Raw genomic sequence first — 16579 nt, forward strand, 5'->3', positions numbered from 1 at the left:
AGTTTAATTGTGATAAACTTTCATTGTTCACAAGAAATTGAAAATCTAGAATAAAATTAATTTAAAAAATAATATTAATTAATTTTACATTTATCATAATTAACCAGCTATGAATTAAATCTACAAGACTAAAACAATATAGTAAGAAATAAAGATCTTTTATAAACAAATTGTATTAAAATCTAATTAATTATTGTAGAAGATTCATTAACTTCTATTAGTTTAGATATATTAAAAATCTAAGTAATATTTGAGATGAATGTGATTGAATGCATATCATAATTATTTGTTTATGGATTAAATCTAGAAGAGTAAAATAAGATAGTAAGAAAATATAGTGCACTATAAACACAATGATTTTTTATAATATTTATTTTACTTTTATAGTAAGAAAATAATATTTACTTTAAGTTTAAAATAATTAACATCTATAGATTAAATCTAAACAATAAGTAAGAAATAAAGATTTTTTTATAAGTAACTTAGATATTAAAGTCTAATTAATTTTTTTTCATTGATTTCTATTAGCTATTTAGTTATTTAGATAGATTAAAGATCTAAATAATAGTTAAGAAGAATGTGATTGAAAATACTTAAAAAAATTAATTATGTGTAATTTATTTTTAATCAACATATTTTATATTTTTATATAAGAAATGTTATTATTATTTTTTAAATATTATTTTTAAAATACTATAAAAAATACTTTTTACTTTTACCATATGGAAAACCTATATAACAAAACTTTAAAAATATTTTCATTATCCGAGAAGTGAATACAACAGTACAATCGCCGATACAATAAAATCCCAATTAATCCCAATTAGTAATAATATTTTTTTTAAAAGAGAATTTCACCATTACAACCTCTCTCCCCAGCCCCCGCACGCAGAGACACCGTCACACACATATCAGAACCTAAGGGTGATTTGATTTCTTTGAAGATGGAGACTAAGTTCTTACGAGACAAGAGATTTTGGTTCGCGTCCTTCCTTATCACCTGGGCTGCTGCACTTCAGGTAATATCTCCAACCACAAGTACTCAAGTATATGATTTCTAATGACATCAAAGGTACACAGCTATACATTTCGATGACAAACAATGCGACATATTTCAATGCGGGATCAAAACATTAGTATACAAATTTGTTTCAAATTTGATCCCACAGTTATTCTATTATCGTATCACTGATTAAAATTCTTCTGTTCTTTATCAATAGTTGACCTTAATGGGGACTGTGTGTTTTTTTTGAAAGATACCGAGTGTCTACTTGTTTTGAAGTTGAGAGTTCTAAGAAAAACCTAGAAAGGGTTTTGATGAGATCTTAGGACGAGATTGTTTAAGATATTATTTGAGCTATAGCATATGATGCGCGTAGAAACGTGATTAGAAGCGCGAGAATTAAACGTGATGGAATTTACTTGTACAAATGTAATAGAAGAGCGATCATCTTTCCATTCCCCACATAATAGATTCTAGGCAGAAAATCGTATGTTAATTATCAATTTAACAAGTACATAAGTAGGGTGTTCAAGGAACGATAATGTGGACAGTCATATATGACAACTAGGGCTGTATGTCGTGGTAATAGGTTGATGTGGACGGTGGTATGAGTATTACTGAAGTTTAGAACTCTATCACCATGATAAGATGACAAGTAATTAATTGCCAATACCAGCTTTCTCTTCTGGTTCAATTGATGCTTTCCCTCAATGAACTTCTACCTTATTTAGCCATTGGGAGAAAACATTGAATTGTGACTCAAAAGTAGTGTCTTTTCCGACCTAACCATTGTCTCCTTCAGACCAACTAGGTGCCTCTTCATTCGTATCATGGCAGTTTGCCTAAAAATTTGTATAAATTAAAAAAATCAGTTTGCTTAATGATTTATATTGTAAGACCAACTGCTACTAACTGGATATCTCTCCCACAAAAAAACCGAAAAAAGGAAACGCGCATGTTGCATCCGCTTCTGGACCTGCGTCCGAATCGATAACTGAGCTGGAAATGAAAGCCTTCCATTCCGCCTCTTAATCTGCCATCTTCTTACCTTTGCCTCCGATTGCTAACTTCTTGTGTCACTGCCTTTGATCATCTTCTATCCCTGTCTAAGGCTTTTTGATCTCTTTGATTCAACTGCATAAAATAAATTAACCCTGCAAATTGGCAGGACTGCCTGCTCTGATAGCAAAGTAATATTTCTATGACTTTTTAAAATAAAATCTATCTTAGTTGATCCAAGTTTAATCTTTATACAATAAACAATTAGCTCAATAACGGTTGCACTTCACTTTTTTGAAAGTTTATAGATAACCGAAGCAGAAATTACAGTCACAGAAGATGCACAAGTTTCCCGTTTTCAAAGATCAACTGATTTAGTTATCTGAGATAAACTGGAGACCTGGTTCTAATACAGATCTCACAAAACAGTGTTGTTGCTAGGCAATTGCATGTCTGGGTATGGGTGTCAGTCACTTGAAATTTCTTGCCTCCTCAAATGGAAAATTTGATTTAGTACTCCCAGCCTGTTAATATCGGTGAATGTATGAGAATGGTATCTTTTAGCCCTTAATCCTGCCCTGTGATCTTGTCATGCCTATAATTTAGAACCCAAAAACACACCCAATTTTATTTATTTATTATTGCAATGCTCATTAATTTATGAATATAATAGAATATCTCAATGACAGTGTATCTAACTACTTTTAAAAAAGGAAGCTATTCTTTTTCACATAACACATATTCTTTAAATCTGCAACTATCTCTAAATTTTATATTCTCTATTCCTTGCGACCTTTCTCTAATTCTGTTCATATGCATGCTTTCATGAAGGTAATTTCTTTACTAAATTTGAGATTAACATAGTCATTGCGTTTAAATGTATTCTTTGAATGAGATGTCTACATTCCCAAACTTATAACAAAATAGTATATGAATGTATTTTAAGGAAATCTTTTCGTTTCTTATTCACAATACTATTTATTCAACAGCATAATACAAATCTGCAACTTACAATTATACTTTTTTCAATAATAAAATAGAACTTGAAACTCTACTTATTTCTTTCTACCATGAAATACCAAGAAAGTATACTACATGTCTTTCCTTGCCATGGCAAAATAAAAATATGCATACTGCATCCTTTCTCTTTGCTCAATAACATGGAAATAACACATTAAATGCATGAGCTTTTCATTTACAATGCTCACTGAGCCAACTTGAAACTACATGTAATAAAAGCCATATTTTCCTCTTCTTTCAACTTGCACTCCAAGACATAAATCTTCAAATTAAACAAAGGTAACCATGGAGAGCTCACCTCCCAACTTAGGCCTCTATGAGGCCATCCCCGAGCTTGGAGAACCAAAGCTAAACAGGTTACAATCACTCAAGCTTCACAAAATGCAACAATGCAGCAAAACAACAATAAAACACCCTTTTACCAAGCTTGCACAATAGGCCACCCAAGGACCCATTAAAGAGGGTGAAGGGAGGAGATGCCATACATAAAAGAATGATAACCAAAATAACATGCCTTCACAAGGCTTCAACATAACCAGAATAACATGCCTTCACAAGGCTTCAAGATAACCGAATCCTTCTCACAAATATCTCCCTTATAACCCCAAAGTGCAATATCACAAGGATGGCAACATAGAGCCCATACTTCATGTTAAATCCCTCTTCTCCAAGAGAACAGACTCTACACTTCAAGGGAAGACCCAACTAACCCCTTTACCTACATGGCGATTGCTTCCCTCCCAAGGGTGAGTGATCCCTTGAACACCCATAAACAATCATGCAAGAAAAACAACACGAAAACAATGTAAATCCAAAATACAGTTTGAATACAAAACAACCCACTACCCAACCACTAGTCATAAATGAGAAGTGACTACCTATCCTTCCTCTTCCACTTTTGTTCTCTCATAAATGAGAGGTGAACCAAGAGTGCGGAGAAAGGGGATGGACATGACCTCCATTTTCACCACTTTTGAAAAGTGGTTCTTTTGGAGGGTCATAAATGTGATTTGGACACTCCAATGGTCAAAAAGTAACCCCCAACCCATAGTACATCCACTAGGCTAGTATTTTAACAACTCCTTAGGGCCACTTTTTAACCCCTCTAAATTTCACTTGAAGTTAATCCTCAGGTTCAACATGATGGGACCTCACACAAGGCTCTCTAATCAAGTGGGTTTCTTAGGTAGCCTATTAGGTCCTACTCTAGGTTAGGTTGCTCTTGCCAAACCCCAAGTGGACATGTCATTGCCACATAAACATAGAACAAGTGTCAAGTGACACTACAAAACACACATCACATATACACATAGCATGTCTACTCACACAATGAAATTTATTCTAATAACATCCATTCACATTGATAATAAAATAGTATACAATGAGGTTTTAATCTCTTCATTAGATTAAACTTTAGTTTCATTGTTTCGCATAGGTTTAACCTCGGTTCTCCGTTTTAAATTCCATGGCTAATTTCCTGCACACTAAATGCAAATATTAGTAGTCCAAGAAGATCGTACCTATAAAATCAGTACTGCATAGTTTAAATCAACATTAACATGTATAATCCATATTCAAATAATCTTTTACTTTTGAAGCAATATTCATAACTCAATTCTCATATAAGGTATGCTTACTGTATAGGGTAAACAGATAGTTATTGCATTAAGAGACTAGAATGTGACACAAAACAAGATAGTACTTTATTCATATAAGCAGAGTCTACAATCACGAGTACAATGATGATCCATAGTTCAATTCAGACAATGTACATATATATCCCAAAGGGGTTACTCAACCATCACCCAACCTTTCAGACACTAACTAATCTCGTCAGCTGTGTTTAGACTTTTGTTGACAACATCATCCGCCCCAAAAGAAAAGTCATCTCCGGACGACAAAATAGAGACAACTAAACAACTAAGTACATCAAAATAAGACTAAGAAGAAGAAGGGTGCGTCCCTAGTGGTGCAGGTGTAGTAGCCTTCAATTGTGCCCGTAGTTTGTGCACCTGCTGGGTTTGGGTGTTTAGATCTGCCTTAGCTTGCATTTGAATCTCTAAGGCTCTCTTCATCATCTCAGCTATGTTCTGGAGCTCCAACTCTTTTGTATCTAACTCTATCTGTAGTCGACGATTGGCTTGCTTCACTTCCTCCATCTGAGATAAGAGTGTGGCCTTCTCTAATTCCTTTTCCTATTTAACTGCCTCCAACTAGGCCATGAGTGTTGCTTGCTCCGACTCCCAAGCCGATTGCTGCATAGCCAAAGTGACTTCTGCTGCCACTGATTTGGTAGATGTCTCCTCCCAAGTCCTCTCAGCTGTTACCTGATCGACTTGACTCCTTTGTAGAGCATAATACGTCTCTTGATACACCTATACTATCTCTTGTGTCAGATTCTCAACTCAACTCTCTAGTACAGGTTCTCTAGTAGTCCATTCCTGCTGCATCTTTGAAGTCTCCACGTTCGGCCACCCTCATGCCTCGAAGCATACTGAAAAGGTAGCTGGGCAACCAACTCGCATGAAAGAACCTGCTCCAACTCTTGCACCACTATCTCTAGTGCGCATGTCTGTAGTGAAATCACCACTAGGCGACCTTGAGTCACCATGTTAGCCAAATAGGTCTCTTCATCCTCTCCTATGGCAATTGAGGGACCTGATTATGTCGGTTGCTCCGTGGCGATTGCTATCTCCATTGCCTCTAACATCCTCTCAGCAGTGCTGTCCGAAGGAGGTGGAGGTGGTAGCTCAATTGCACTAGTGGGATGACTCTCCTCCTCTTGTGGAACTATAGGATCCATCTCCTAGGATACTTCTCTCATAGGCAAGAGAATACTAGATGTCGACGCTATTGGTCTGATGCTAAACCTCCGACTTAGATACGCGCTCAAATCTTGCTCACTCAAGTCCTTCACTGTACTTGCCCTACTAGTATCCTCATTGGTAAACAAATAATTATTGCATTAAGAGACTAGTACCTTCGCAATAACATGTCGGCAAAAGTCTAAACATAGCTTACGAGATTAATTAGTATCCGAAAGGTTGCGTGACGGCTGAGTCACCCTTTCGGGATATATATGTATATCGTCCGAATTGAACTATGGATCATCATTGTACTCGTGATTGTATACTTTGCTTATATGAATAAAATCCTATCTTGCTCTGTGTCATATTCTAGTATATTAATGCAATAACTATCTGTTTACCTTGTACGGTAAACATTGCGAGGGTACTAGTACTTGTAAAAATTTAAAACATCACGTGCTAATCCATCTACATAAATTTTAATTTCAAAATCCAATTCATATGTTAGTTCTAATCCAACCATAGTTCAACTTTAGAGCATATGCAAGAGTCCGATATACTATCTAACTAATATCAACTCCACTATAACCCATAATTCTCCTATTCTAGTATACATAAATATCAACATACCTTGGACCTTACATCGCTTGTAACCCTTGTCACATTTCTCTATGACAAGCATTCCATCACCATTTTCAAAATCATTCCATTTAGGACCTATTCTCCATATTGTAACAACTGTTCAATTCATTTAACCATAATGTAATTTTAGAAGTATCCAATTATCATCATGAGGTGAATTAAAATAAGATAAGGTGCATAGCCATAAAAATCACTTAATTTAACTAATCAGAATTTTATGAATAACTATGTTGATATGATTGCAGTAATGTCCCTAACATGGAACAAATCACATCTTATGCTATATTTCCCTATTGATGCACTCTACATCCATAAATCATTGATATAGTATCTTAACATCTCACCATATAATATCCTCATAAAACTACATGCACAACACGTAACTTCTTTCCTCAAACATTACTTCTACCATGACAGAACTTTCTCATCCTAATACATATTTCATCTATAATTTTTTAATGATTCTATCATGTCCAAGAGACCATATGTATTTAAACATCTTTTAGGCAATTTAGCATCTGATTACCTTTTCTATATTGACAACTCACACAACGGACTAAATTAACACCTTCCAAAGGCAATCCCCCCATGAACTTACATGTACATAAAAATGACTTTTAAGCATCTATATCCAATTTACCTCATGGCCACTTCTTATCACAAGATGAACTAAATTGTCAATTTCCAATAATTTTGTGTAAAGATAATTATTTTACTGCATCACCAAAATAATCACTTAAAACAACTCTTAATAATGCATGCATAAACTTGGGAGGAGATCATCACTTAACACATAACTTTTGAATTAAATCCACTCACAGTCATTCTTATCGCACAATCATAAAAGCCAATTCAAAATTTCACAAGACAATTTCACATGAAGCACCTATAGAGAAGAGTATAAGGAGTGGTTCATTTAGTCACTTAATATCTAGTTTACTTCTAATCTCCTCCAAAACATAATTCACAATTTAATGTGGAATCCAATACTCCTATTGCATTATTGTAGCAATCATATGTATATTAGAAAGTCACAATTCACGTAATAAAGTATCATAAGCTTGTCATCAAGACCTGATCAACGAAGTCAAATATCATAAAGTATTGACATGGTGAGTCAATTAGGAGGTCTATGATGAAAGTGCTGAAATGCTATAACAAATTAGAATCAGGTCTCGCACACTTCAGACCATGAAAGAAATACAAACATGCCAGCATGAGCCCAATGATCCCCAAATTACAGATTTGAGGTTTTCGTATGCTGCAAATAATCACTAGGTTGAGTCATGCTTCTGTGACTGAAGATTCTCATGGAGCTCTTTTTCCTAATGATGGATCTGATCTGAGAGACTATCGCTGTGCGTATCCAGGACACAGATATTTGCTAATGTTTCCATTATGTTGATCGCTGTAGGTGACCAGGTCAGGTGGGTGTCATTCCCTGCATTAGTTCTTCTGTAGAATGCTTTTCGAGATGAAAATATGATCAGCAACCTGAACTTGAAACCCAACCAATTGTGGCACTCAGTTCAATCAATGGTCAGTCGGGATGACCTGCATTTACCAGCGTGGTATTTCGCTACAAAATTGGTTAATTTTGTGAGTGGAGAGGAGGGGTTTCATCCTCACCTCACCTCAAATCACTCAATCACAGAGGTTTTTGACCCTGTAAATAATTGCAATAACAACATAGCAATCATCCAAAAACATCCTTCACATTATTCTTCCACTTGCCCTTACCTGAAAGAAAAACAGGTCACTGAGACTTAAATCTGAGCACCATATTTCAAATTTCAACATTAGATATATTTTATATTTTATTGTTTTTTAATTTTTTATCCTTGAATATAGTTTAACTAATATGATATATCTATTTGAGTGGTGTTAAGAAAGATTTCTGTGTAGAAGTGTGCTTGGAGGCAACCTCAGGAGGGAAGGGACATGTGAAGTTTTCACATCATCACCCCATTGCAAATGGGGACCCCCACTTTTTCTTTAGTAGGTAGGTAAGCAGAGCGAGTTTGGAAACAATCCATAATTTCGTGGTCCTTCCCAGAGCAGTGTGTAAATTGAGCAAGATGGCAATATTTGGCTAAGTGCCAAAGTTTGGGAAAATTGATGAAATTAAGCTAAAGGTTAAAAAAGGAGAAAATGGGTGAAATTTTGGCAAAGTCTTGAAAAGGTGAAATTAAAACAAAAAACAAATTGAACCAAAATATAATTTTCTTGCCTAAGTAAATCGCCATAAAATGGGAAATAAAGAGAAAGTTATTGTTACGATGAAAATATATTCCCCCTTTGTGTTGACATGTAGAAAAGTGGATTCCACCTCTTCAAGTGGCAAGTTCGCCACATAGAGGAGTGGATTCCAACTCTTTAAGTGGCATAGACACATAGAGAAGTGGATTTCACCTCTTCATGTGGCAAGTTTGCTAGATAGAGGAGTAAATTCCACCTTCTCATCAAAAGATTTGGCATATAAGAGAGTGGATTCCACATTCTCGTGTGGCATTGTTGGCCATAGAGAGAAATGGATTCCACCTCCCCAAGTGGCAAAGGAAGGGATCCATGTCTTATAGGATGAAGAAGGGATCCATGTCTCATAGGTTTGATGAAGAAAGAGAGGGCCAATGCAAGGGAGCAAGGTGAGAAGAGTCTAACCAATCACTAACCCTCTTTAACTTGAAACGGCCCTTGTAGAGTTCAATTAAGCCTAGGTTCAATGCTATTAAGGGGGTATTGAGTTTAAATTGGGCCCCAATAGCCAAAACGTGGACCTAATAAAGCTCAAGTGTGTGGGTCATAGATCATACAGATCTGGGCTCTAAATTCTAATTAAAGGCCCTCAAACAATGAACAACAGCCCCTTAGACTTAAACGTGTGGGCTTTATTAATTAACCAAGCCTAAGTTCAAAGTAGATGAGGCCTAAATTAGACTTAAAACAAAATAGGTCAGGCCCTTAGACTGGCATGTGGCCTCGAAGGCAAGAAATGTGTGGACCAAAATTGAATATATGAGGCCTTAAGATGGATTAACAAGCCCCAAATGGTAATGTCCTAAATTCGAATTTAAACTGGCTTAAAATCGGTCCCATTTCCTAGCATGTGGCCCTATCTTAAAATGTTTGGCCTTGGGATCTATAAATCAGGCCCTGAAGCATTGGTTCAGACTCAATTATTGATTGGACCCTGCCCTATGTTCTGTTGGTGGACCTTGGCATAAGCCCAAAATATGAAACATGTGGCCCATCTGGGCCGAAAATCAATGCAGATCTGAACTTTAATCACTTGTGACCAGCGCTAAATCTGAGAAATATGAAACGTGTGGACTGAAAGCTAGCACCCAGACCTATATTCAAGGCATGTGAGCTAGAAATTAAGTGCCCAGACCTATATTCTAGCATGTAACTTGCAAATCATGCCTCATCCATTCATATTTAAAGTGCCAAGCCTATATCCTAATGTGTGGGTTCAACGTGCAAGACATAGTCCCCAAAGAGAGTAATATGTGGTCTATGCATTACAGATCAGGCCTAATTAAAGATAAAAAGGGGCCTGTTAAACATGAAACCTATGGTCTAAGCCCTGAGCAATTTCAATCGAAGCCCCAATCTAGTGCCCAAGGCCTAATTGGAATATTTGATGATGAGGCCTGAACATATGGGCTATAAGCTCTAGTTGTGGGTCTCACACAAAATACATCTAATAGAAGGCCACAAGAAATAATATAATGTCGAATCCAAGGGCTAAGTTTTAAGATAATTTCAAATCAAAGGGCCTTGCTTAAATGCTCATAATGCAAAATTCGATTTAAAGCAACAATTTAAACAAGAAATAGCTTGAGTATTTAATGGATGGCAATTAAAATTAAATAAAGATCTGCAAATATTGATTGGAAAAGGTTCGATTTCAATTAGGAGGTCTCAAATTTGATTTTGAAATGATCAAGAGGCTTAACTTTAATATGGTTTGCCATTAAATTTCTGATTGCAGTGCATTAAAAGGGTAAAACAGGACAAATTTCTATAGAAATGAACTTTCCTCTCAAGTCAAAAGAAGTTTTTAAAGTTTGTTTGTAGGCAGATCTGAGAATTTTGACTATCAAAGACAGCAATTTTGGAGTCCTAATCATTTTGTTGCAGGATTTGAAAAATGGAGATGATAGGATTCAATTCGTAACTTTTGTTCTCCAAGAATTTAGGCCGAAAATAACCAATTACCAGCATTTGTCATCGATCTGGATCTTATTGCAAGCTCTAATTTTCATCATTCATCAGTAAATCAAAGGCCATACTTGCATTTGTTTGTAACAAGATGCTAACTTCAGATTTTCACAAGTATTTACCAGCAGATAGGGACCGAATCGTGATCATTTTCAGCAAGTCCTAAGATTCAAATTGGAAAAAATCAGTCAAGCAAAGTATCATAGTTTGCAACATTGTTCTCGCTATTTGTAGAGGTTTATCATCATTTTCAGAATTATTTAATTCTGTAGCAGAACTTATTTTCAAAATTTCAGTTCCTTTTTTTGATTAATATCATATTGTAAAATGAGTTCCTAAAGGGGCTAGGGCATCTAGGATAAAGATTCAATCATTTTCTCATCATTCTTATGTCATTTTATGGCCTAGGTTGATAAAATATTAGGTATGATACAAAGTTACAGAGGTCTGATTTCATACATCAGCAAGTAAAAGCCTTAAATTTAATCCAACTTTCATGTAATAAAATCATAAGTACGGCAGGTTTTACTATGGAGAAGGGAGCTGAAACCTAAAGTGTAAGCTTAAAACCAAGGAGAAAAAGTATTTACCAATGAAGGACCAAGAGGGAAGTGAACAAGCAGCCAAATGAAAGGGAGCCAAGAACGTTGAGAGGACTAAGGCATGAAGGGTAGCACAACTAAAATCTGATACACAACCTATGACTCCTGAATCTAGCTTTGTCTCAACATGGTAGAACATTTGTGACACCAAACTTGGGCCATTTAATACAAACTTGATAAGGGATAGAATGTATGGAGTCGACCAATCCAAAGAGATCAAGAAGATGATCAAGAATGACAAAGTACAAGCATCAGTCCTCCCGCCAACACTTCAGTGGACAAAATTGGTTTTGGAAATGGCAAAGAACTACAATCAAACCATAAGACAAGTCCTCACACCAAAAGGAAATGTTTAGTTTCACTTATAGCTAATGCCATAAGGGAGCCCTTCAACATCCCAGAGCATAAGGTAGATGTTTGAAAAACAAAGAAAGAGGCCATGAAAGAATATGAAAGCAGATTTAGTCATTACATTAGCCTTATCATCAAGGAGTGGTTGGTAGGACCTAAGGGCGCCTGTTCTAAATCCCCCAAGTTGGTGAAGACTGATTTTAGAAAAGATGTGGGAGACTTCATTTTGATGCTAAATAGGGTACTGAGAGGCCCACAGGCAGCACTCTTTGAATTTTAGATGTATTACTATATAGAGATGATATTTAGTGGAAACGAGATGTTTGATTGGGCAGTGATGATCAGTAACAACATTGATGAACAATTGAGAACTGTAATACACACTAAGGCTTTCTACATGACTTCCTACCTAGTCTACATGATGGCATAGATGTTTACATATCCTAAATTGCAGTTTCTTGGGACAGTAGGAAATAGGAACGGAGAACTCATGGTTTATGATTGCTACCCTTAGCTTCATCTTCACGACAATGGTGATTTCAGGATTATTAATGATGCATTTACCATGTGTAATGTGAGGTTGTTGCAAAAGAATCCACTACGAATTCTGTTAAAAGAAGCAGAATATCTAGGGAAGAAGCATGCATCATGGTTTATTCAATTTCCCAAATTTACTTACAACCGGATTTTAGGGAGCACAATTTGTCCAAAGAAACTTCCCAGGCTCGCAACTAACAAGTTAGTACTGATGGAAGTGGTGAGGTGGGTCTTGACATATGACATGATTTAGAAGCACAAACATAGTTGAGGGGTTTTGTTTCCACTCAATCTTGGGAATGAAAGTTGTCCAACTCTTCAAGCGGCAGAGACAACTGAGGGAGATTTTGAATCCTGTTCTTTGGGATTGTATCATGGGAGAGCACACTTTGATCCTCTCCATCAGATTAAGAGAGCATAAGGGGCCTAATATAAACACATAATACATATAGAGAACCATTGTGGAAATGGAAGTGGTGTCATGGAGATAAAGAGAAGATTATTATCAAGAATGTGAGTAGAGTTGATTGGAGCAATCAAGTGGAGACAGATTCATGATCAAGTGGAAGATGATAGATAGTGTTTTCAGCTGGATTATGAGATAGCAAGGAAAGATGGTATTCCTCACATTGGTTGGATAGATAATAAGAGTGAAAAAGTTTGGATGCACTTATTGTAACAATTAAACATTCGCTGAAGTTTGGTTTCGGAGACGAATAACTTGTTTTCCATTGACTTATGAGCTCATGAAGGACATAATTGAATCTAAGGAGTCTCCTGGATAGCCATAGGGGACAAGTGTTGGCTTTGAGAGTCAAAATAGTGAACGAGATGGTAGTAGGTCTCCACGAGCGAACAATAAGAAAAGGAAGACTATAATCAACCAGGAATCACAACAAAAGAAACAAAGACATCCAACAGAAGACATAACACCAAGGCAAGCAGTAGAGAAAGAAGTGCCAGTTCTAGTTGCCAATGAGTGAGAGAAAGAAGTGCCAGTTCTAGTTGCCAATGAGTGAGCAACTAGTAAGAGCTGATGCAAGAGCATCCAGTGGTGTAAGGACAATTCTGTATCGCCCAAAAATATGCTTAGTGTTAGTTTCTGTTTAAAGTGTTTTCATTTCTAGATACAAATTTGGGTCAAATAAAGATTCCAACTCTCATAGTTCCACTATTGGTTTTCTGGGTTAGAGTTCTTGAGCACCTTGGGATATGTGCCAATGTAAAAAATAGGTTATTTTGTAATTGAGCCATAATCATAATGAGTTAGAGGGTATAAGTTGGAGGGATAATTATACTTGTAATTTAAAGCACTCTAGAAAAAGAATCAGGTCAAAAGGTTTTACGGTTTGAAAGTTATTGCAGTTTTAAGTTGCCTGGAGACTTCCTAAGAGCACTTCAAAGTCAGATTTGAGGCACTGCACGGTCTCGTACGGGCCTGAAAAATAGGGGATGAGCTAAGCTCATTCACAGGGCTATAGAGCGTTTGGAGAGCTTTTCGGAAATGTAAAAGGTTCGTCAATCAGAGTCATGGATCAAAAGTTATGCCTCCCGGAAGTTGGACTACCATTTCTGGATTCGTCTAATTTTACATAGACTTCTGGCGTGTTTTCTAGAATCTTATATTGTTGCGGTGGATGTCAAATGGCATATTCTAGAATGTATTTGTAACCCTAAACCTAATTTGGGTACTTAAGGACATTTCTGGCATTGTAAAGGCAGTTTTTGGTGGAGTTTGGGAGAGTGTACTGTGAGGAGGATTAGTTCCATAGGGCATGTCTTTGAGTCTATTTTCAGTGTATTGAGTCTAATAGCGGATCACTTCTGATAATAATATTTCCCTTTTCTTGTTGTGTTCATTTTGGTCTTGGATTGTGCCTTCATCAAGAGCTCTAGCCATGTCCCATTGGATCATGACGTGTGTAAGAATTTGCCTTAGGGCAAAATCCACCCAAGACCAAGAAGCACAATAACTAGCACAATAGACCAAATGAGGTATGATTAGAATAACCATATGATATTCAATTGATTGTATAGTACACTAGAGGTGCCTATATATAAAGGCCTCTAAGAGGTATCTAGAATGTGTCTAGAATGAACTAGGAGATAAGCATGACAATTAAGCACACGCCCTCCACTGTGCATGAGTATACGTGCATCAATGAGAGAATAAGTATGACAAGGTGTCTCACATGTAGAGATGTTGTAGGCACCATGTGCTTAAATTAGATGCTAACTCCTGTGTTGTCGACACCATGTGCTAAATTAGAGTTGCATACTCCTGTGTTGTCAACATGACAACTCATATGAGTGCGCATACTTCAAGGTGTCTAACCTAATAAATAATAAAATAATGCATTTATCCTAAGTAAACTTAAGTCTAAATAATAATTATTTACATTAACACCTCCCTTAAGTGCAACTTAGGGGAATGCACTTAAGCTCAAAATCTATGATGAAATGCATAATGGGTCTCGACTACTAGGCCATGTTAGGTACCCATGTACATAATACAATGCTGTATAATGCAAGAAAATCTCTCTGAAAACGGAGAGAGGGTAAACCTCATGGGAAAAAACGCTCCCCCAAAAAGAGAGATATGTACAATAGAGAAGAGAAGGATCATGTGACCCCCCCTGGTGAAAAATCCCTCACCTCCAAGAGATCTCGCAAATGAAGACTTGACCTCTGTGAAGGGCTTGGTGAAGATGTCGGCTATTGACTGCTCAGTAGGACAATACTGCAGTGTAATGACCTGCTCATGAATCAACGCTCTGATGTAGTGCATATGAACCTCAATATGTTTTGTCCGCTGATGCTGAACTGGATGTTTTGAGATCTCAATAGTACTTTGGTTATCACAATGTATGATGGTGGGTCGAGGAATTAAAACCAGACTCCTTCAGGATCTGTTGCAACCAAATAGCTTTTGTTGCCGCATTAACAACTCCTCGATACTCGGCCTCAGTTGATGAAAGAGCAATATTGTTCTGCTTTTTACTCTGCCAACAAATGGGGCCGAAACCAAGATGAAACATATATCCTGAAGTAGACTTGCGAGAATCAAGGTCCCCTCCATAGTCTGAGTTTGTATAACCCACTAACTGAAGTCCTGTACTAGTTGCATAGTGTATCCCATATGTATGTGTACCCTGGATGTAATGTAGGATGCGTTTGGCTGCCTTCCAATGAAGTTTATGGGGCTCTTGCATGAAGCGAGAAACCATGCCAATTGCAAATGAAATATCAGGGTGTGTATGTATTCAAGTAGATCAGGCTTCCCACCAACTGTCTATACAGAGTCGCATCAACAAGTGGAGAGGAACACTTTGTTTCGAACTTAACACCTGAAACGAATGGGGTAGATGTAGCCTTGCAGTTACTCGTGAAACCGAGCTAGAAGATCAAGAGCATACTTGGGCTGTGATAGTGTGATCCCTGATGAAGATTGATGTATCTCTATACCAAGGAAATGGTGAAGGAGACCCAAGTCTATCATCACAAACCTGTCCTGCAAAGTAGCCTTAACATTGTTGATGATGGATGCAGTACTTCCTGTAATGATCAAGTCATCCACATAGAGTACAAGGAGCAAATGTGAATCATCCCTCTGAAGAATGTAAACATTTGGATCAGAATGAGATCTGGTGAAGCTTTTTGAGAGAAGGAAGGAATCCATCTTGGCGTACCAAGCACTTCTTCAATTTGCAAACCAAGGTAGCATCCTGTATGAATCCCTGTGGTTGCTCCATATATATCTACTCATATTGATCACCATTCAAAAATGCGCTCTTCACATCCATTTGATGAACAACCCATCCCTGAGCTGCTGCTATAGCTATGGTCAAGCGAATGGAGTTCATCTTCGCCATTGGTGCAAAGGTCTCATTATAGTCAATGCCTGGTACTTGTGAAAAACCTTTTGCAACAAGTCGAGCCTTATGTTTATCCACACTTGTCATGTCCCCTCTTTTAGCTCTCTCTAGTAGGGCGTGTGAGTTAGCCTATCAGGGAGTCTCGTAGGCTGGCAGTGGTGTTTAGAGACTCAGTCAGGGTATATAGTGTTCGGATCTGGAGTTTCAGACAGTAGGAGGGTAGTTGAGAGTGGTTCCTTAATTGTGGGAGGATTTCCCTATATTTTAGGAGGTGGAGATGGTTTATAGTCTTGAGTCTCTACGAGATCATTCTATGGTTTCAGTTTTGGGAGATTTAGAGACGTTCCTATTTTTAAGGAGTATCCCTAATTTTGAGGAATGAGACTGTCAGCTATTTTAGATTATCCAGCATCAGTCACAGGAGGTGACAAGTTCAGTTTCACCTTGTAGAGGTGTTTTGGCTATCAGTTCGCTATTTGGAAAATACTAATATATTTAAATATTCTCTTAAGTTAGCAT

At 36.9% G+C, this 16579-nt stretch overlaps 1 protein-coding gene across 1 annotated transcript in view; it reads left to right on the plus strand.

Moving 5' to 3' along the window:
• The first annotated feature begins 824 nt into the window (after nt 1-824).
• Nucleotides 825-16579, plus strand: part of LOC149577670 (hexose transporter) — a 31575-nt gene continuing 15820 nt past the window's right edge. Inside the window, exon 1 of the mRNA XM_089824962.1 lies at nt 825-1019. Within this exon, the coding sequence (XP_089681088.1) occupies nt 945-1019 (75 nt within the window). The 5' untranslated portion in view covers nt 825-944. The remainder of the gene's footprint in view (nt 1020-16579) is intronic.

This window comes from Cupressus sempervirens, chromosome 1, assembly GCF_028749045.1.
Source record: "Cupressus sempervirens isolate cs-2001-9-10 chromosome 1, ASM2874904v1, whole genome shotgun sequence".
Classification (NCBI taxonomy): Eukaryota; Viridiplantae; Streptophyta; class Pinopsida; order Cupressales; family Cupressaceae; genus Cupressus; species Cupressus sempervirens.